The sequence below is a fragment of the Salarias fasciatus genome, chromosome 20 (genome assembly GCF_902148845.1).
Source record: "Salarias fasciatus chromosome 20, fSalaFa1.1, whole genome shotgun sequence".
Lineage (NCBI taxonomy): Eukaryota > Metazoa > Chordata > Actinopteri > Blenniiformes > Blenniidae > Salarias > Salarias fasciatus.
The window spans coordinates 7,241,572-7,263,118 of NC_043764.1; the positions used below are offsets into that span (position 1 = coordinate 7,241,572).

The 21,547-nt window shown below is 41.9% G+C and overlaps 2 protein-coding genes across 3 annotated transcripts in view; both read right to left on the reverse strand.

Annotated features, from left to right (window-relative positions):
- On the reverse strand, positions 1–18,395 carry slc26a6.1 (solute carrier family 26 member 6, tandem duplicate 1). Its single transcript, XM_030118483.1, has 18 exons — positions 18,162–18,395; positions 17,932–18,071; positions 16,999–17,109; positions 16,699–16,847; positions 15,545–15,709; positions 14,758–14,910; positions 12,485–12,567; positions 12,175–12,322; positions 10,513–10,626; positions 10,347–10,424; positions 10,025–10,120; positions 9,828–9,934; positions 8,526–8,595; positions 2,654–2,743; positions 2,192–2,356; positions 920–974; positions 479–603; positions 1–162 (listed from the first exon to the last, which is right to left on the reverse strand). Exons 1-18 carry the CDS (start codon positions 18,305–18,307, stop codon positions 133–135), a joined length of 2,025 nt encoding a protein of 674 aa, XP_029974343.1. The 5' UTR covers positions 18,308–18,395; the 3' UTR covers positions 1–132.
- Positions 18,170–21,547, reverse strand: part of wdr6 (WD repeat domain 6) — a 15,801-nt gene continuing 12,423 nt past the window's right edge. Inside the window, exon 11 of one of the 2 annotated variants that reach the window (XM_030118458.1) lies at positions 18,170–18,269. The gene's annotated coding sequence lies outside the window, so the exon portion shown is untranslated. Of the gene's footprint in view, positions 18,270–19,111; positions 19,545–21,547 lie in introns of those variants that run through there. The other variant, XM_030118457.1, reaches the window with a different exon arrangement.

Here is a 21,547-nt window from a genome sequence, read left to right on the forward strand (position 1 = left end):
ATTGTCTAAGAATGTAAGAACAGGCATATACAAACTGTGAGGGGTTTTACAGGATGTCTTTGGAAATAAGATGAAGCTGTGATTGTTTTGCGTGTGCAGAAAATAACATTCAAATGAAGGTGGGCTGCTGGGTCAACATTCACTTGCGTCCAAGTTGACCTCCTGGAAAGAAAAGAAAAACACATTTTCATAAATGTGTTCTACATTCCTGAATATCTTCAAGGCGAGAGTGAAAAGAGATGTAGCGAAAACATCATCTGTTGATAAGCTCTCTATATGAAACATATAGTTAATTGCATTCAGGGTCTGAATTTCAGGAAGGGCACTAAAAGGAAGCACTAAAGCAGCACCGGACAAATGTGAAATTCAAAGTTAAACTGAGGTACACTACACTGTAAGTAGTTGGTATGTAATGTCTGCAATTTACAGCGCAATAAACAACAATTTATTATCTATTAAAAGAAGTAGGGGATTTTACCTCCAGCGATCGGGGCAGGGTGTCTTTGCAGTGCTGAACGGCGTGATGCACTGAGGGGAAGAGGCGAGAGCTGGGCAGGACGTCTGGTATACAACCCTGAGTCTGGAGCTGCGATAAAACTCTCACTGTCGACACAATGAGAAGCGTTTGAAAAGAAAACTTCACATTTCAAATCTTTAAGCATTTATGGCAGGGTGCTCCTAAAGTAAAACAGTTCTGCAGTGGCTCATCAGAAAACAGCATGTGTGCGATGCTTAAACTGTAAAAACAACCAGGGCTGGAAAAATAATTGCACTTTTAAAAAATAAAGCCTCAAGCAGTGTTAGAGGTGGTGGGAAACTGACCTGTGGAAACACTAGCAGCTAAACGAATGTGTGTGAGAGAGAAATATAAGAAGAGGCCCTCTATGGGAGATGAGTGAGTATGAAAGACGAAGCTGACCTGGGCAGGCAGCCAGAAACACACGCACACCCTGGACGTCCAAGTCTTCCACAACCTGGAGAAAACACGAGAAGACAACACACCCCATGTGAACACACTGCGCGTCATAAATATTCCTGTCGAACAGTTTTATGGTGTGTTCACGTGTTCACTCTATGATAGATGAACGTTTTTCTCCTTGTAGTGGGATCAAAGAGGTGAAGGAAGAGGAGATAACGTTATATAATCACGACTGACTGTTACGCAGCACTGGAGAGGGCTTTATCAAGCTGCTGTTATCATGCATGCAGCTACGGGACATTCAGCGCTGCCTCGTCCAGTTATACAGTCTTTTAGTGCAAAAGTCAATGTTCAGCACAAGGTGTGAGGGTGAAAACCAAATTCTGATTAAATTCTTTTATCCCTTATTTTTTATTTTGTCTTCATTCAATCATCACAGCAAAGCCTAAAAAAACACATCTTTAAATATTCTTGGAGATCTTTTAACTTTATTTTAATAACAAACAGAATAAACGTGGAGGACACTGTGGGGGGTGACAGACGGAGACCAGAAGCTCCAACTGTGTTGAAAATAAAAGTGTTATAACGCTTTGTCCATCAGGTGGCAGTGCTGAGTCGCTCAGACACTTTTGCCTGAGTGGCTGTTTGTCTCTTTTTATTCTGACAGTTGAAGAGGTTCAGAGGGTAAATATTAAGCAGCTGCTTATCATGTAGACTTCACCGCTGTAAGTGAAACCTTCAGCTATTTTTATATCAACCGCTGCTTCTTCAAGTGACTCAATGCACCATCTTGTGGTTCAAATTTGCATTGCATTGTTCAACATTTGAAACAGTTATTACAAATTGTACCTTTAAATGTCTCATTGTGTAAAAAAATAATTAAAAAAAAGAAGTTAGTGGCTTTTAAATTGTGTGCCAGGCATTTTTCCTAGAAGTGTAACAGCATTAAAAAAAGTTTGCTCAGTAAACTAACACAATGTATATTTAGCCATTAAATTGGTTGATAGGCATCTTCAACTTCCTGTGTCAACACGATGCAACATCCAGACTTTTACGCAGATGAAAACAGGACTTCAGCTCAAGCAGTTTAAAGCAAGACAGAAAAATATTCAGGAAATACTCAGAGAAGTAAATGGAATTAAAGGCTTGGTGATGTTTTATATTGCACTACTTTGAACCACAGAAATATCGTGTTTCACGCAAATTAAAGATTTGAAAACTGTGAAAATGTGTGAATTTACATGTTGCATTAAGCCTCTCCTCCGTTCTCACCTTGCAAAGTGTCGTCGTGGCTACAGAGTCCATGAAGGCCACCGAGCCGAGGTCCAGAACCAGGCAGTGACGGTGAGGCTGTGGCGGGTTTGAGCAGGAGGAAGGGTCAGAGGTCACAGTGGCGTGAACTCCAGCTGGATTATTCCTCAGGTCACTGCTCACTGTCTGAGGGAAAAGGTCAATGTGGGGAAATACTGTAAGCAGCCAGAACGAAAAGAGTTCTTTGAATCTTAAATCTTTGTGAGACTTTGTGTTGAATAGAGGAATCAAAGTGTAAAAACACACACACACACACACACACACACACACACACACACACACACACACACACACAAACACACACACAGTGACAGTAACAGAGAAAGCATTGGTAAAACATCTAGTGAGAAAAGAGACAGAAAGTTACCACTGCCAGGCCCTCAGTCCCAATAAGAGTGTGTGTTTGTGTGTGTTTGCAGGCACCTGTCTGATTGCTGTGAAGACCAGTTCGGTGTTGGCAAAGTAAAGCGGGCTGGAGCAAGAGACCACCGTCACTCCTGGAACTGGTTTCGCCTGTTGAGGATAAAACACAGAAACATTACCTGGACTGAACCAACCTTTTACAGGAGGCATGCAGGTAGAGTACTTCATCATGTTTGTGCTGTACTTACATATGTTTTATCATATCTACACATAAATATTATAATAATAAAAAAAAACAAAAAAACACGTGAGGTCTTGAAAATGCTTTCACTTTATAATCTTTAAATCATTTCTGAAATACAGAGGTTAAACACTTTTTCTGTTGTTCACACTAGTTTGTGTTGTTTAGGAGAATTTTTTTTTTTTTTAAATGACAATAAAATTACTTTTTTTAATAAATTCAAAGAAACTTTAAAAATGAATTCACCAGAAATACATGCCAGATCTCCCACATTTGTTTTCCCTGATCAAAGGTTGTTGTTAAATTAGTGCTAAACCACAGAGTGAACACTCTGACAAATCAAAGTTTAGCTTTCAGGTTAAACATAAACTATGAGATTTAATTCATATTTCGGTGAATAACATGGTGCAAGAGTAATTAGATGAAGCAAGATCAAATAAACACAGAATCACTTGATGGAGAAAAACCCCTATAAATACCATTTATCGCCTTTCAGGCATCAAAACCACTGATGAAATGAACACGGGGGGCAGGCGGGAGGAGGTTGTGTTGCAGCTTCCAATGTAACAGATTGTGGAGGGAACAGAGAGCGAGAAGTCGACAGGAATTTACTGATGCTCGGCGGCCAGGCAGACTGCCTCGGGTGACAGTTGGGTGTTTTGATGTGTGACAGATGGTGGTTTTCAGGAACTTATTTTTAGTGGGTTTTCTTGGCTTCTTGACAGTCACACTGTTCGGAGTAATTAATTAACAAAAGATAAACCTTCACTTTAGATCTTGGGACGCTGTGCCAGCTTTCTAACTCTATGGATTCGGTGACGTCAATGTAAACACATCACATTGTGATACATCCAAACCTTTATGCCTTCGGTCCGACAGCGATGCTGCAGTTTGCTACTCTGCTGCTGCTGTGCTGATTCCTGCAGCAGAACTTGTCATGCAGTTAAAATCATGAAAGTGTTTCATGTGCAGATACAAGACAAACTGTGGAGAATTCATTATTGCCTGTGTTTCGCACTGCTGGCATTTTACATATGCTCGTCTGCAGCCCGCAGTCAGCCAAGATCAATCAGCAGTCATGTAATGTCCCTGTGATTCATCTCTGCCAATCAGTGTCAGCTCTTGGCATGGTAATATCCCGCAGCCTGATTATGAGACATTAAATTATTAAAGTCACACTGTGAAATATCATTTTGTTCAATTCGCCAAACAGATTTCAGTCTTTGGACGTTTGTCTACATTTGTTTTCTTCAGTGGCACAGTTGACTGAGAGTGATGAGACAAATGCTGCACTCCAAACACAAACTGGCTCAAAGCAAAGCAGATCGTGAGGTTTAAATCTATTGATCGCGATCGGGGGGATAGGAGTCGGCGGAGAGGAGGACGGGGGAGAAAGAGTTGGTGATGAAACCACGGAGAGGAAAAACTCATTAAAAATAGAGGTGATACAGTGAAATGTATAACAGATGAATGTTTCACAGAAAAGAGGCAAACAGACCAAACACTGAAAGATTACTAAAAAAGAAAGTGAAACAAAATGGATTCCTGTTTGTAGAATAGTAGCTGAAATAGTGATGAATTCTGGTATTTGCATCTTGATGGGGGATAACTGCTTCAGGGAAAACAGGTCACTTTAGAAGTTGTTGAAACTATATTTCAAACTGAAAGCATCTGTGCCAACTCCACGGTTCATTTGAAATGTTCAGAAAGATTAGAGAATCCCTCTTCATCGGCTTCATCAAGGCCTGATCCACTTTACTGCGGCTATAAATGGACTGGCAGCAGCGACGAGCAGGACGGCATGAGAATCAGTGTGACAGCAGAAACCGTCTCCTGGAAGGAGGCAGAGCTACACTTCACTTGACACAAGAGACACACAACACTGGAGTTCGGCTTCATATCCTGAGTACATGATCACAAAAGATTTTTTTTTCCCAAAAGTAAATACAATTGTCTGCCATCCAGAATTTCATATCTAGGACACAACTAGTAAATATCAACAAATTACCACATTGTATCCCAATTTTTTCTTTCTTTGTCTTGCTGGGATAAAATTTCACAATGAATTTGGCAATAAATTAACAATTACTTCATTTGAAGACAAAAATCCATGGATCAAGTCTGGGAACACCCCCCATAATAATCTAGTGAACCACCAATCCATAAATAGGTTTTATTTTATTTCCCTTCAAACGCTGTAATGGAATTCATACCAGAGCTTCAGGCTGCAGAAAACCTGAATAACTTTGAATAAGTTTGGTTAAAAATTTGAGGCCTCAGCTGCAGACACTCGAGAGGAGGCTGAATGAAATTCACAATAAGCAGGTGAGTAAAAATAGATCCACCAGCCTGCTTTCCGCTCCCGGCTCACTGTTGTTTCTGCTTTAACGACCATATGCACCAGATGGACTAAAGCAGAGAGTTCCACGTGCCAAAGCTGCGATAGCTCCAACTCGCCCTAAAACTTCAAATTAAGTGAGAAACAACTTCATGAATAATGAAGAGGTGTTTACAGAAATAACCTGAAGAGACGACAAAATCTCAGCAGACACCAAGCTGTATATAGCAACCTCGGTATTTATTAATATATTTATATTCTGACCAATAAAAATGGATTTGAAGAATGTTAGTTCAAAGTTAATATATTTAGAAATGGATGGATGGATGGTTGAATGATGGATCCACATTTTGCTGCTACAGAGGACATTTTTGCTATCACTGTACAATGTTCACGCACTCTGTGAAAATGTCATGTTTTCAGTTTCATGGATGAGTATGATCTGATGCAGAAACTATTAATCTGCTTCATTTGAAACAGATGGAGTTCTCAAACAGAAACCTGGCTACAGAATGATCAAGTTAAAGTTCACAATCATTTTCTTGACATGTAATGACTGAAAACTCTGATACCCTGCATAAAATTTACTTTATAATCAAACTATTATATATAGGCAGTGAACATTCTGTCAAACTGTAAACAAAGAGAGTTGAACCGTAATATTGTCTGTACATAGTCTTAAGAATGTTTCATCTTTTCATTAACTCCGCCAGGAGGTTATGTAATCACGTCGGTTTGTTGGTTTGTTGGTTTGTTGGTTGGTTGCTTTGTTAGCAAGATCACGGAAAAAGTAATGGACAGATTGCAATGAAACTTTGTGGAAAGGTGGGTCTTGGGCTAACTTAGAATCCATTAAATTTTGGCGATGATCCGGATCATCACAAATTTTTTAAAGGATTCTTTATCATTGACCGATAGGGTATACCGCCCAGCGGAACTTTAGTTTCAGTTCCTAGTCGGACCTGTTTCACGGACGGAACAGTCACGCAGCAGCACGACAAAATCGCCACAAGTTGGCTTCTCTTCAAAACTTGATCAGAGCTTCGTCTGTAAGTGATTTCACCCTATGTTGGACTGTTCGTTTCCTTTGTTATGCATCTCTGCATGTCCATCGTTGTGTTGTTTTTTTATTGCTGAGTTACGTTACGCCAGGAACGCACTGGACGCGGAAGCGTAGCGGAGGCGCCGCGCGCGCCGCGAACGTCTCCGCGCCTGTCGTGCCAAAAAGTGATTCCCTGCCATAAAGTGATTTCCGGTCCGCGGACAGCTGAAAAGCGCAGCTTCTGTGGCTCTGCTGCAGTCTTAATCGGGCTCAAACAACTTTGTTTCTGATCATCCAACGATGTTTATTTGTGTTTGCGTTTGATAACCTCCTGTACGTTCAGTTGCCTTATATCGTTGTTAAATACCGGTAAGCTAGTTGGCGATGTTAACCTGGCTTGTTGTTATGCTAATAAAGATGTGTGACGGAGGCGACACGTTTTCTTTTTTTTTGCAGCAAAATTGCTAAATTACTAAACGGATTAATTTCATCCAAAACAGTGCGTTGTACGGTTTGAAAATTGAGAAAAGGGACATTGTCAAAATCTGCTTATTTTGCTTGCCAAAAGTTGATTCATGCCTCCGGTATTATATATGGATCGATATTTTGCCTCAAAATGATTTAATTTAACACAGCAGAGTCAGATTTTCAACATTTGAGCAAAATCAATACTTTATACCACTTTAAAAATGAGTAAAGGCGCATTACAATGTCAAAATGAGCTTTTTTTGCTTGCTAAAAGCTGATTCCGCGGACCGGAAATCACTTTATGGCAGAAATCAAGTTTTGGCACGACACCGGCGCTTGGCTGTTCGCACTGGAGGCGTATCTGCTGCCTGCGCTCTCCGCGCTGGTCACACATCGACTGCACGCGGCTGGATCCGTCTGCTCTCGGTTTTCACATTTGTTCCCTCTGTCTCGCTCTGCCAGTATGGATGTGTGTGTTTTTGTGACCTGTGGAGAGACTTTTTCTCCCCCTGTCCTCATTTTTCCTGCATCATGCGAATCTCTGTCACTGTGTGTGTGTGTGTGTGTGTGTGTGTGTGTGTGTGTGTGTGTGTGTGTGTGTGTGTTTGATTGGGTGCATACGTGCGTATGTCTGTGTGTGTGTCCATCTCTCTTGTGATTGGACCCAAGTGACACACGGACGAGCAACGCCGTAACTAATCGTCATTTAATTTATTTTGTTTTGAAAATTGACCGGATTCTCTTGCCTTTTCTGTTTCCGACTTCCTGTCTGGTCTGATCTGCTTGATCCAGCTTGACAAATGGCGCTCTCGCCGCTCACGGCTCGTGTGAAAAATAGAACGAATCGGAGCGGGCGCGCACGGCGCTCTCCTGCACGTTGTGTGCGGCCAGTCAGATAGGTTAACATGGGCGCGGCGCTTCCGCGTCCAGTGTATTCGGGCCGTTAGGGTGACGACTTTCATTTGACCAGTGCAGTACTGTATCTATCCAGCAGAGGGCCTCAGTAAGTCTTAAATTGATGACAGGGTTTGTTTACATCTGTTTACTGATATTTATATATTGTGTTCTTATTGTTGTTGGTGACTGATTTCACCTGTGGCGGAGGTCTGCGCTCTCTGAGTGCCAAATTCTAGTTATAAATTGAATTGATGCTTTCATCAAACCTCCGCCATAGAATTTAGCATAGTGCTGAAATGTTCAGTGTTCGGCCTCTCCTCTCTCGATCACTGTTATTATAGAAAGGAAGTGTAATAATGCACATTCAGAGAAAATTGCAATGCTGAGTGAATCCCATGTGCACATTTCTGTGTTGAAGATATACATAAATGATGGGAAAAAGAGTCTGAATTCAGCTTGATTGAACTGACAGCGCTCTGACTCCAGTCAGCTCAGCTCTCACACTTCTCTCAAATATGGAAGATTTAGGCTTCATGTCCTAACAATGACAGACAGACACCTCTTGTAATTAAAACACAGATTTGACAAAAAATATCTCAATTTCCTCTAAATGTTTTGTAAACATCCTGAACAGAAGTTCACTGACAAAACTCATACATGATTATCTTAAAATATAGAAAAGACAGACGGGATGAAATTTAAATGAAACTGTGTCCACCTTAAACCTTTGCACTGACAACTTACAAAACTTCAATGCAAAGCATCCTCTTTAAATGTGAAACAGTTCTATGTCATATATGCACACTGTTTTCTACAGAGACAGCATCTATCAGTCTCTTTCAAAGCGTATTGTTATGTTTTCATGTTAATGTTCCAGAGGTTTTAACTTGACTCGGTTTGAGATATTTTCCAAAACATAATTGCTGATGACACAGATTGGTTTTACCTCCAGGTAGAGCCCCACGTCTCGGTAACAGTCTGTTCCAGGAACATGACCCAAAACGACGGCGGAGGAGCTGCGAGATGAAGACAGGATGAAAGACAGGAGGGACAGCGTCAGAAATATTAATGAGCATGTCACGAACGGATCGAGCACAGAGAGCAGAGGAGGAAGCATAAAGCTTTTAAGATTTGGGGGAAAAAAAATGAAGGAATCAGTAGATATATAAAGGAACATAACATCTCACTAAGGGAAATAACACTTTTCACAGCCTGTAAGTGATCATATAAAACAATCCTACTTTTGTCTTGACTGAATAAAAATACAAGTCAAATTTTCCTGATTTCCAACCGGAAAAGACGCAGCAACATGTTACAATGTTCTAAAAACCCATTTGTTTTAAGACAAGACATAATAGGAGAAAGCTGACACATTTAAAAGTTTTTGTTCGACTGGACCTCGAAATCAGGACAGTTTTTAATTTTGCTCCTTTTTTTCAAAAGGTTTTTTTTTTTTTTTTTTTTAATGAACAGTCTGATGAAACAACACTTTTTGCCAACTTTATAAGTTGAAAACAGCTTGCACTTGTAAATGTCATCATAACAGTAAAATGTCTGGCTTGATTGCAGTAACAGACGAGGGCCAGACAGATGACGCTTGTTGATTTGAAACTTACAATCACATTTTTATGCCAATTGTTCCAGTAATAACAGTATCTGGTTCAGCCTGTGAAGACTCACAGAGATGAGCAGAGATTCCATGGATGTTTACATTTTTTTTTCCTGTAGTAAGCTGTTGCAATTCAAGATATTCAAGTCGAAATCAAATTCATTGAATGAAAATTTAATAGTAAAAGCTTGAAGTGGAGATAAAATCTTTGCACAAGTTTTGCTTGGTGCAGTTTTTGTGATTCACTTATAAATGACCTCTGACAAGAGGACTTGATCGGCTGGTATTACGGCAGACTTTACCATATTTCAGATATGCAGTTATAGTTTTTGTTACAGACGTCAATACTGAGCTGTAGCTGTCAGTTTCACTACTGCTTGACGCATCGACTCTCATTTTACTAATCTGAGTATGTCAATGCATTTTGAGTCTTAATGGAAGAAACAAAAGACTGACCAATTAGGAAAGTAAATGAAATGCCTTTGAACCAGATACTGACACTGATCACAGAATATCTGCCAACAGAATGGTAAAATGGAATTGAATACACTGTGTGCCATAGACTAATCATTAAACCATCAATATAAGGTCCAGGTCTTCATATGGATGGGATATTTCTGCAAAGTGATATTTACTGACTGTTGCGTCCTGTAGATGAGTGTAAGCAGAGAAAAGATGACAGCCACAGCCAGACCCAGGTCCAGGTTAAAGATCAGGGTGGAAATCAACGATGCCACCCACACCAGCTAAAAGACAGATGGAAGGGAAAAGCTGGAGATCAGAGTCAGAGTATTTTGATGCTGGTTCTCTGGCTGATCTGCAGAAATGTAGCTTACCAGGTCTAATCTGTCTGACTTCCAGAGTAAGCACACGTCTTTGAACTGAGCCAGCATCCCCTGGAGGTTCACCACGATGATCACTGCCAACACTGCCTGGTACACACAAAAAAAACCGTGACTGAACACCAACTGAGGCACATGAGTCATCCTGACCAACCTCTCTGCACAGAGAGTGACTGTGCGCTTCTTATAACATCCACACAGTGAAGTTCTATAATTCAGTAATGAGGTGAGAACCTCACAGATAAATACTCTGGTGCTTTCAGGATGCTTATACTGTGACCTCTTGCCTCATGAACACATACACAGATACATTTACCTTTGGCAGCTGCTCAAACAAATGACCAATCTTCAACAAGATGGTCAGAATCACCAGGGCTGAAACCAGGCCTGCCATCTGAAACACAAGGTTACAGCAGCATGGAGGGACGATCGGAGGTAAACAGGAAGAGATGCTTGCTGTCTTTTAGAGAGTGTTAGGATACCTGCGATTTGACACCGATGCTGTCCTGGACCATACTGCGAGAGAAGGAGCAGCTGACGGCAAAACACTGAAACATCCCTCCGATGGTGTTACAGAGACCCAGAGCCAGCAGGTCCTGAAGCCCAGAGACAGCAGAGACAGCTCAAGTCTGCATCCAGAGCTCACATCACAGAACTACCATCAATGAATCAACATTCATACAAGGAAACATCCAGGATGTTACAAACAATACATGTTCCGGTTGGTTTCCATGTTGGTGGTGTTATATCTTGATCTGCATGAAAATGATGCATTTATGCAACAGACAACAGAACTGTTTATTTGACAGCTGAAAAGTACAAACGCCAGACTTACCTTTACTGTCATTATTGCAGAGTCAACATGGAGCTCTTACAGTATGATTAAGACATCACAATTAAATTGTTAGATTTAGAATAAACCACTTGTCACTTTTATAACGTACTGAATATAAGTCAAGATAAATTCTATCCCATCATGTTGGGTTCACTGCATCATGAATGAGACATGACTTCTCGTACAGGTATGTTACAATAAGTTCACACTGAGTTTTCTTTTCACGTGGATGCCGTTGAATTTCTTGTCTTTAATCTTTTATCACACATCAGACCCTGAACAGAGTGCGCCATAAGTGAATGTATGCACTTTAAATGGAAACAATGTTAATGTTAAACCCTGAAATAACAAATCAGGTCTTTGTTTCTGAATATTTCTTACTGAATCATTATCAATGTGTCCGATCTGAAAAAACAAAAACTCTATATAAGTGTTCAGGTTAATCCATGTTTATTTGTATTTCTTGCTGGTTAAAAACAGCAGTTATTTGTCTACTAAACTCACTGTGAAGAGAACTTCTTGGATTTACCCTTCAGGAAACGAGTGTTCTGGCTTTAAGATAAACAAGGAAATGCGCCGTTTCAGGCTGAAGAAGAGAAAAAACAGATGAGTGCTTGAGGTGAACCTGAGATTATTTTATTATTAAATAAGTTAGTATTGAGTTAAAGCAATTGATCAGTCTGGTTCTCTTCGCTGTTGCAACAACGGCTTTAAATGCAATGTGTCAACTGCAACATTTTTTTATTGACTTCAGGTTTCATTTGTGACAAAGTACTAAACCAAAAACTTTAACAAATATACTGTAGTTTTTCTTTTCTTTTTTTTTTCTCGAACATTTATTGATATCTATTTCAAAAACACACAACATATTATTCTGTTTAGTAGTGCTGTAATAATTTTTAAAGTCTTGATCTTGACCTGGTCTTGGGTTCGGTGGTATGCATTGATCAGTGGATACTGTTGAAGATGTGCAATACTTTTGTCTTCTGTCTCCCGACCAGACTTTATTCTTTATGACAGAGAAAACTCAGAGTAACACACAGAGATCTGAGCAGCAGATTTTACAATGAGGCTCCAGACAGAAGGCCTCAGGAGCTGGATCAGAGGACCTTGATGGATTATTTCAGCTTTGCATCAGTCAAACTCTGCCCTGCCATTTATTACCCCCTCTTTCATTATTGAACACTACAGCTTGTGCACAACTTGTGTATTAGTTACTCACATGCTTTATCGATTTATCAAACACCTTATATAAAACAGTTCCTGAACAACACAGTTAAAATCAGCACCGTGACAGTAGCCGTTGTACCTGACTGGGGTCCACACGGTAGCCGTGCTTGTCGGCGAACATTGAGCCCATCGCTGAGAGGAAGCTGAAGCCCACTAAAGCTGAGGACAGAGCTGGGATGAAGAGCTCTCTGAAGTGAGACAGAGAGGGGAGGACGGGGGGAGACAAGCTGCAGAGGAGGGAGAAGAGGAGAGGAGAGGAGAGGGAGGCAGGGGGGGATGAATTTCAATTTACTGTTGGCTAAAAAAATGAAATACAAAGTAAATTAATACAGGATAGATAGCTAGATAGATCGCTCGATAGATAGATAGAATAACCTAGTTCTACTGACCCACTGGGTATGTGTCCCACCACCTGGACTCTGTGCTGTCCAGCCAGATCCATCTGCACTGACAGGACTGTGCCCACGACGATCTAGCACAGAAAAACAATAGAGGTGACATTTTCCCTGCATAATGTTCTGTTTGGAGAAAAATATCAAGCGCTCCAAATGTCAGATAAATCAGTGTGTTACTACACAAGCACAGGGACACATGACACAAACACACACATTATCATAATCATGTCACGCTGGCATCAGATCCGTGGCAAACAGAGGTGACGGGAAGCAATTTCCCAGAAAATCCTGTAATCGTGCATATCTGGACAGGCGACTGCGTGAAACCATGCAGGTAAAGGTTAAATGAAAGCATGCATCTGAGGCTTGTTGGTGCTTCTGCTTTAGGTGCTCCTGATGTGTGGGTTTTCTTTCTCTGTCTATCTTTTTCTCATCTCTGGATTGCACATCATTCTTCAGCAAAGTCTAGCCAACACATGTTTACATGTGTAGATCATAATTAAAAATCAATTTTGTGGCAAAGCATCAGAACAAATCAAAGGGTTAATACAATCTTATAGTACATGATGCTATGATGAATGTTAATTATTCCAAATTACAGATTAAATCACTGATGATCCAAAAACAAAAACATCCAAAGTCAGTTTTCACCGACACCCTCGGAGGACAGAATGATGATTAATCAGCGGCCAGGTGCAGATATTTGTTGTACGTGGGGATTTGTGGTTTTGAAGATAAAAACAGATTATTATATAATTGTGAGTCATTCATCAGTTCATCACTGTGGCATCTGTCCATCTGGGAGCATCTTATGGGCATGAGTCTACTGAGTGTGTGTGTGTGTGTGTGTGTGTGTGTGTGTGTGTGTGTGTGTGTGTGTGAGTGAGTGTGTGTTGTGAGGACGGGTGGCTGGCAGCTCCATCCTCAGTTTGTGTCAGGGGCCACCACCGGTCAGGTCGGAAAAAGAAGGTATTCAGTTTGTTTTTAACATCAGCAGGAACTCGTTCCATCAGCCAATCGCAGGTGTTGCATCGTCTCCTGATAAATCCAGCCATAAATCCAAATTCACCACTATTTAAGTGGATGTAACTCGGCGTGAAGACGGTGGAAGAATGAGCTGCGCACAGAAACTCTCACTTCATTCACCTTGACCCCCGACTCATCTCTGAAGCTTCATGAACAATTAAATCCGTCTCGGAAATCACAAACCTTTAGCAGCTTTTTCAGCACAAATGTTCAGTAACAAGAACCTGAAGATGAGCATTCTAGAGTTTAGATAGTTAAGTGTCTCCCTCGCTTGTCTTCAAAATAGAGATTTGGAAGCTGCTCCATTCCTAAAATAAATAAACTCAGGTAGACAGAGCTTCACTGAGTTATCAGCATCATTCATATATTCAACCATAATCTGTCTATTTAAATCATCCATGATCAAATCTTCTGAACAAGCTCTTGGTGGAAACAGAGATCATTTTGACATCAACATCAGGGAAAGATAATAAGACACATGCAATGTCATCAATACACAATCAGAAAGAAAAGTAACTGTCACTGGTTACAGTTAAACAATGCAATTTGGGCAAAACAGGTTAGAAAAGTAGTTTAAAGCAGACTAAGTCACTGCAGGCCAAATGAACTAAACATGTATGTTCTTTTACGTCCCACTCAAAGGATCCGAAACTTAAGATCTCACAACACTTGTGGGGTCTGACCTACTTTGTGGAAACCGAAACACTGAGCCCCAATGAAGTTGTACATATTTATAAGGATTAAAGGGATTTTGAGGTATAATGTTCCAAATAGGGTGGAGGTTAGGTTAGGAGGTCAGAGGATGCATTATGTCAATGAACAGACTCCACCAGAGATGCTGTGCAGTCTGATTCTTCTGCAGCGATAACATCAGCCTGAATGATCAGGAGAGACTCGTGACACCGCAGGGGGGAAAATCAAAGCAGTTTCAATGAAAATGTCTTTTACAGTTGGATGATACCTATAAATGGATTTCACTTAAATAGAACATTTTATGGCTTGAGCAATCTAAACACTTCATCTATGCACTGGTCACTTCACCAAAATAAGATGGGGAATCGAACCGTCAATGCTGCGACTGGCAGATGACCCCCTCCACCAAACGAGACACAGCAGAGGGCAAAGGTAAATTGTGGATTTGAATTTAGGCATGTCAGGGAACTAGAAACAGTGTGCGTGCGTGTGTGCGTGCGTGCGTGCGTGCGTGCGTGCGTGCGTGCGTGCGTGTGTGTGTTCGTCACCAGTATGAGTTCCCACGGTATGGCAACAGGAAGCTTGCTCCTGAAGCGCTCGTTCAGCATCTTTCCGCTGACGAGCGTCACCATTGAAACCAAAGAGACGCACAGAGTTCCCGGTACGGCGCTGGTGACTCCATAAAGAACATCTTTTAGAGTCTGAAAAAAACAAAAACACAGACAATCCATCAAACTAGATATTTACACTACCTCAGTCTGAACTCACTTCTGTGCTCTTGCTCTAGTCTTGCATTGTGGTTGCTTGGCTGTCAGACGGCGATATTGAACGAAAGCTTTCTTTTTTTTTTGCCTCAAAGCAGGTGGTGGGATTTTCAGATGAAAGTGCTGAGATTATGCTCCAGCAAACCTGGTGGCAGCCCACCACCTGCACACAGCCGATAAGCCAAGCCGACGCCTTCTGAACACAACCCAGTCAGATTAGAGGCGCCAGTCCTTGGCTGAAACACACACTGATTTGTGGAGAGTCAAGTTAAAGAAAAGAGTCACAGCATTGCCTCAGCTGTTTGGAAAATTAATTTCCTTGATATTTAGATTTAAAGCAAGATATTTCCATTGCATGTCAGAGCAGGATGCGATCTGAGCTGCTTTCCATGATTGTTTATTGACAAATAGTGATGACGAGCTTCCTGCTCTGCTCGGAGCTGAGAGTTCAGCACCACAGAGACCAGAATGCCTTCAAAGTCCTGCACAGCTTTGAAGCTTGCTGATATGAGCGTGGTGATGCGAGCATGATAGTGCCACAGTGTGTGTGTGTGTGTGTGCGCGAACTGACCCAAGCTGAAGCCAGCAGTCCGGTGTGTCTCTGTGCAGGAATTCCAGTCATCAGCGGCAGCTGCAGGGCGATCACATGCAGCGCCGCTGCTGTGGTGTAGCCTCTGATTACAGGATCAGACATCCACCGACACACTCCGCCTCCCCGCAGCATGTACAACACCAGCTGACACACACAAACACACACAACAAATGCCAAACTTCAGATTCGGGCGAAGGCTTCTAAACTATCTCTGCACTAACTGGTGTCGATTGTTCAGGCCAGGTGTTAATACTGAGGGATGCACGCGCACACACACTCATGATAGTAGCAGACAAACATTTCATCTCAACTTTATGAAGATGTGCTTTTTCAATCAGAAACTTAATAAAACCCAAATATTTCTGCTGTTCTTGGTTCAGTCTTTATAAAAATCTGTGCACCGCATAACTCATTTTTTGCAACCAGCCTCTTAACCTCTCCGATCTGTGACTGACCTTCAGTTTTCCCATGGTTGTGGTTTTTATTGACGGTACAATGGCTCAAAATGTTTGTGTTTTTTTTCTCTCCTAGATTTCTATTTATGCTTCATTTTTTCCTGCACATGTAATGACCTCCCCTGTTGGAATAACCTTGAAAATATTCAATAAATATGATGTTTTTTAAGAAAATACCTCACTGATGTCAAATAAATGAGAAATGGTTTGTATTTGAATATCAAAAGACAACTGAGAGTAATCAAGAAATTCCAGTGGTGCTCCTCGTCAACATTATTGCAGTGGATTTCAAAGTGTGGGTGTCCTCAGGGGGGCGCCAGCGAGCATCAAGGGTTTTAATAAATCAAACAACAGGAAGTCCAGCATTCAACCGATGGCGCTTCGTGGTCCGCTCGGCCATAGAAGTGCTTTATACCTTACAAGATAGTTTATATGCGTGAGTGTGTGTGTGTGTGTGTGTGTGTGTGTGTGTGTGTGTGTGTGTGTGCATGTATGTGCATCATTAATTCTCAATTAGTCTTTTAATGCACAAACACCTAATTTACTGTCTGCTCAGAAATTCAGTTTTTCTGCCGCTCATTTCTATAATCTGCTCAAAGGTCAAGTTTAGCTGTTGTCATTGAGCGTGACCATGCATTAGTGTACCGTGTGTGTGTGTGTGTGTGTGTGTGTGTTTACCTGTATGAGGCCACATAAGAAGGTGAGTTGTATTGCCACGTTCACTTTGGCTGTTTCAACAGCGATCTGACTCTCCTCGTCACCGTTGCCAAGCAACTCCACGTTAGCCGTCACCGACCCAATCATGATGGCCAAGACGGCGAAAGTACCTGACACACATGAAAACACACATTACATACACTCATGAACCGAGGTGCAGGACTCTTCACTGGCTGTTGCCATTTACTTGAAATTTAAAATGAGATTTAAAAAAGAAAAAGTTGGTAACAAAAAAAAAATTGTCGGTAGCAAGACATTTACCAATGGAGAGATGTCTAGAAGTGCCAAAGATGGAATAGATGATGAGGGGATAGAGAGAGGTGTACAGACCAAACACTGGAGGAACTCCTACCAACATGGCGTTGGCCATTCCTGCAAAAGAAGAAACAAGAAACACCTTTACTATGAACTGTGTGTAAATCCATTGATAAGCGATGGCTATGTATTTTTAAAGTTTAACTGTGCAGATATTATTTGAAGCTTATTCATTTTTCAGAGGGGAAATAAAATTCAGTCAACTGACACGTAAACATTTTCATGTTTCACAAAAAACAGTGAAACATGTTTCTGACTGTTTCTAAAGAGAGAGAGAGTTTGCTCGGTCATTTTCACATCTCGTTATTTTATGCCAAAAGAGAAAACAGAACAGTATAGTAATATTTATTTGCTACGATCAAAACTCAAGATCTCATCAATTACAGTAACTATTCAACCAATCATCCAGCCTTCAAACTATCTAATCAACAAATCAAATATCCTTCAGCCAATGATTAACTAAGAAAGTCATCTCAGTCCAGGTATTCAACCATCGTTCCATCCATGCATTTGTAAAGTTTCAACACTTTAAATTTAGAAAAAAAAATCTTTTTTCTCAGTTTTGCACATTCTGATGCTAAAGTCACAATATTCACAGTCAGGCTTGGACATATTTCTGTCCCCAGCAGTAATAAAGATATTTCAGACAGTGAAGCAAACATCAGATCAAGCAACCGATCTTAGGCAGTAAAGCAGGTCATCATCTGACATCGTGTTGGTAGCACCATGTGCTGTAGTGTCTTTGGGCAAGATAGTGGAGCTGATTTCAGTCCATGGTGTGCCAACACCTTTCATAGTAGCAGTTATCATTGATGCAGCTTGCCGTTAAATATTTTCCCGACACTGTGATGTGGATGTGAAATGTTGGCGTGTGCTCACCCTGTGGTAGATGCATGATCCCGACGCTGATCCCTGAAAACACATCTCCCAAAGCATTTTGTCTGACAGAGTACTGAGGCAGCCATGACAGGATGGGAAAAAAGTTTAGAAGGAGGTTCTTCACTCGGGGACCAGAACACCTGAAGGAACACACGTACACAACATTCAGCGCTAAGAGCCCGTGCTCTCCTGCCACAAGCTCAAAACACCCCACCTGCCCTTGGACTCACCAACATTGTGCTTTCACTCTCTCCAGAAGCGACAGGGACTTCTTTTCTACCCTCTGCCCGAGGAAGTCAAGCTGCACTTCGTCCAGCGGGACGCTGAGGTACGGCTGTCTGTAGTGAGGAAACCCATTGTGCTCAACGCCGTCCATCCCAAACCACTGCCAAAGGTTACTGACAGTACAGTGAACTTTCACTTTGATCTGATTTTCCTCACTGGGTGTTGATGGGATGCGACTCCTTGGTTCTCACTTTGTGTGTGTCTTAAAAGTTACATGTGTATTAAGTTACATGACAATGTAATACACAGTTAACCAAAGCAAAACAAGGCAGCGAGATAGAAGGACTGACCGAATCTGTATCAGGAAGAAGCCACGGCAGCACAGAGTTCACATGTGCCACAGTGGGAGCTTACATGTGTGAGGACAACAAGCGCAGTGCACAAGCTCGCACACGTGAGTCGAGGAAGGTGGAGAACAGCCTTGAACCGTGCGCATTGCAGCGAGTTTACTGCCCCTTTCTCCTCCCCTTCACTATCCCATTCAGGACCTCTGAATGCCTCTATTATCCCGGCTCAGCTTTCAGAGACTGCTGTGTGTTTATGAGAGGGAGGGAGGGAGGGAAAGAGGTGGGCCAAAGGAAAGTTAGAGTGACGAAATAAAGATATAGATCTATTTCACTGTGATTTTAGCAACCATTTCAGTGAGGATATAGTGAAATAAATGACTTGTTATTATAAAAATTAAGGACTAGAAGCAAAAAGAAGGCAGCAAATTATTACAAACTCATTTCCATTACTGTAAGAAACAAAACTACAGCAACAAAAAAAACTGTAAAATTCCAAACCGGATACAAAAACATTTTTAAAGTGACTCAAATGATGATCAAGTATTTTTTATTGCCCTGTAAATGTGACATCAATATACTGAATAAATCTGTTTTGATGCAAAGTCCAAATCATTTACAACTGACAACACTCATCAGCAGGAAACCACATATCAAACGATGCTCAACGAGATTAATAGTTCCTTCACAAGATTAAACGTCACACACGTGTGATAAGACTCACTGCATCACAAAGAAAGAACTACATCTTATATTTTTAGGAGAAAGGGAATCTTCGTGATCCGTATGAGTAAAATTCAGTGGTCCATCAGGCAGCTTGAAGCTGTCAGTAGTGGATCTGTTTGAGCAGAAGCAGGAGGTTTCTGACGCGCTCGGCCCGGCATCGGGGGGACTGGTGCAGGGGGAGCTCGAAGAAGGAGAAGGTGAAGCTCCGGGAGAAGCTCAGGTCGGTGATGGGACGCAGCGGCGGCAGGCGGGGAGGGCGAGGGAGACGCCGCTGAGGCAAGACTCTCTTCCTGGCCCGCAGACCTTTCCCCAGAGCAGCTGCAGCGATGCAGAGGCCAGTGAGACGTCTCAGTGAGGATGTAACACGTGTGCAGGTATTGTCTCATGCAAGCTCATCTTTTAATCCATCCATCTGTCCACACAAACCGCTGACACAGCTTAAACCTTTAGCATTCATATTGATCCATGCGTGTTTGTTTTTACGGCCCTGTTTACATAACACTTCATTTTCCAGTTTCCTGCTTAAACAGAAAATAATGTCGCAGCAGAAATACTGGAATCAAAGTCATTTCCATGTGGGGCCAGGAGTTGGTGCCTTTGTAATGAAACCACACATGTGCGCACAGAACAATACACTGTAATATTAACAATAGCGAGAACACAGACATTTTTCTGGAGGGACGACGAAGTTGAATTGCTGCTACAATTGCTTCTCAACTATAAAGCTACCAAGTCCCAGAATGTGATTATGGGAATATGGATCAGGTTTCATGACACTCTTGTGGCCACCGTTGCTGTTGTTGTCCATCTACTTGCATGGACGCAAAAGAAATATTTGCTGTGTCCGTGGTGCACATGCACGGTAGTAGTGTGTCAGGATAGTCACGGTTTCGTGTTTACGCAAAGTTTACGCAAAGTCATAGTGTTTTTGAAAAGTTCCGTTTTGGGAGACGTTTACAAAAAGCAACACAAGTTTTCTGTTTCGAGTTCCTCTTTCTGTCGCCACTGTATGAACAGAAACAAACTCTTATTAGAACAAGTCTTGGAGAGGTTATGCATGTGGAACCAAGCTAGTTTCTGCAAATTAGACAAATTAGTTTATCAAAGAGAAGTGTGGACAATTTGTTTATTGACCGTGAATAGGTATATTATTTAGTAGGGATGGGACGAGATCTCGCGAGATCGAATGCCGCGAGATTGAGTATGTTTATATAAAGGCAAAAACTCTTTATTAACTGGAATATTGATGGAATAATACATTACATGGCACACAGCCATATAAGCACGTGCTCATATTCATATTTAAAAACCCGGCATGAAATACTGTTCTGCGCATGTTCTATCCGCAAGGAATCTTGGTCTTTTGAGTACACAAACTACTTGTGATACAGTTTAATTGATACGACGTAAAGAAAATGTGCGGAAACGATCGTTCAGTTCTTCTCTTTTATTGAAAAAACGGTGCATCGCATCAATGAACATTTTACCACGTCTTGCCGGCTCACACTCTTTTTCTAACAACATGCAGAGAGAGCCTGCAGCGGCTGTGGCGCCCTTCTTCCTCTGTGGTGTCTGTGTAAAATAAGGTTGAACATGCAAACAGCACACCTAGTGGCATGAAGTCAAATGCAGTCATGGCGCCATCTGTGCGCCGCGGTTTGAATGGGAATAGGCGAACGAGGCGGCCGCATCGGGCGCAGTGTACAGCGGAGGGCGCCGTGGCCGTACAAGGGGCGCCCCGACCCGACACTCCGTGTTCCGTGTGAGCACTGCTCTGCGCCGCTCCAACGCTGCATGTGAGTACCGTGCCGCTCCCCACAGCTCAGCCCCCCCCCCCGCCCCGCCCCGCCCCGCCCCGCCCCGCTCCGCCCCGCTCCGCCCCGCTCTCGTCTCGTGTCTCGGGAGACATCTCGTCTCGTGAAATTTGTGTCTCGTCTCACCCCTATTATTTAGTGTCTCTGTGACACATTAGTTGAAATGTCAGCATTGTGTGGCTCAGTCTCTTGATTGATTCCTTCATTAGGTTCAGGTGAATTAAAGGTGCATTAAGGAGTTTTACAACCTTAAAAATACTTATTTTCCACCATAAATATGTTACACATTTTTAATGATGTCTACAATGTGCCCTGATATATTCGTTACAAGTTCCGCTAACAGCGCTAAATTGTCACTTGAAAGTTGCAGTGCCGGTCCGGCACCAGAATTTTTTGGGGGAGAATTTGAAAGGAATGACGTAATGTGCGCTCCGGCTGGTTAGGTTTCGTCATGTCCGCCATTACTCCGCCAGATGCTTAGTGAGCAACAACTGAGCAGGAGCTTCC

What these genes read in the sequence shown, in the direction of transcription:
- slc26a6.1 (XM_030118483.1), bottom strand. Translation starts at nt 18,307, where the DNA reads ATGGACGGCGTTGAGCACAATGGGTTTCCTCACTACAGACAGCCGTAC. An exon ending in GTGGGACACATACCCAGTGG is followed by an intron (nt 12,323 to 12,484) that starts GTCAGTAGAACT and finishes CCTCCTCTGCAG; the next exon opens with CTTGTCTCCCCCCGTCCTCC. An exon ending in CTCATCTACAGGACGCAACA is followed by an intron (nt 8,596 to 9,827) that starts GTCAGTAAATAT and finishes TTCATCTCGCAG; the next exon opens with CTCCTCCGCCGTCGTTTTGG.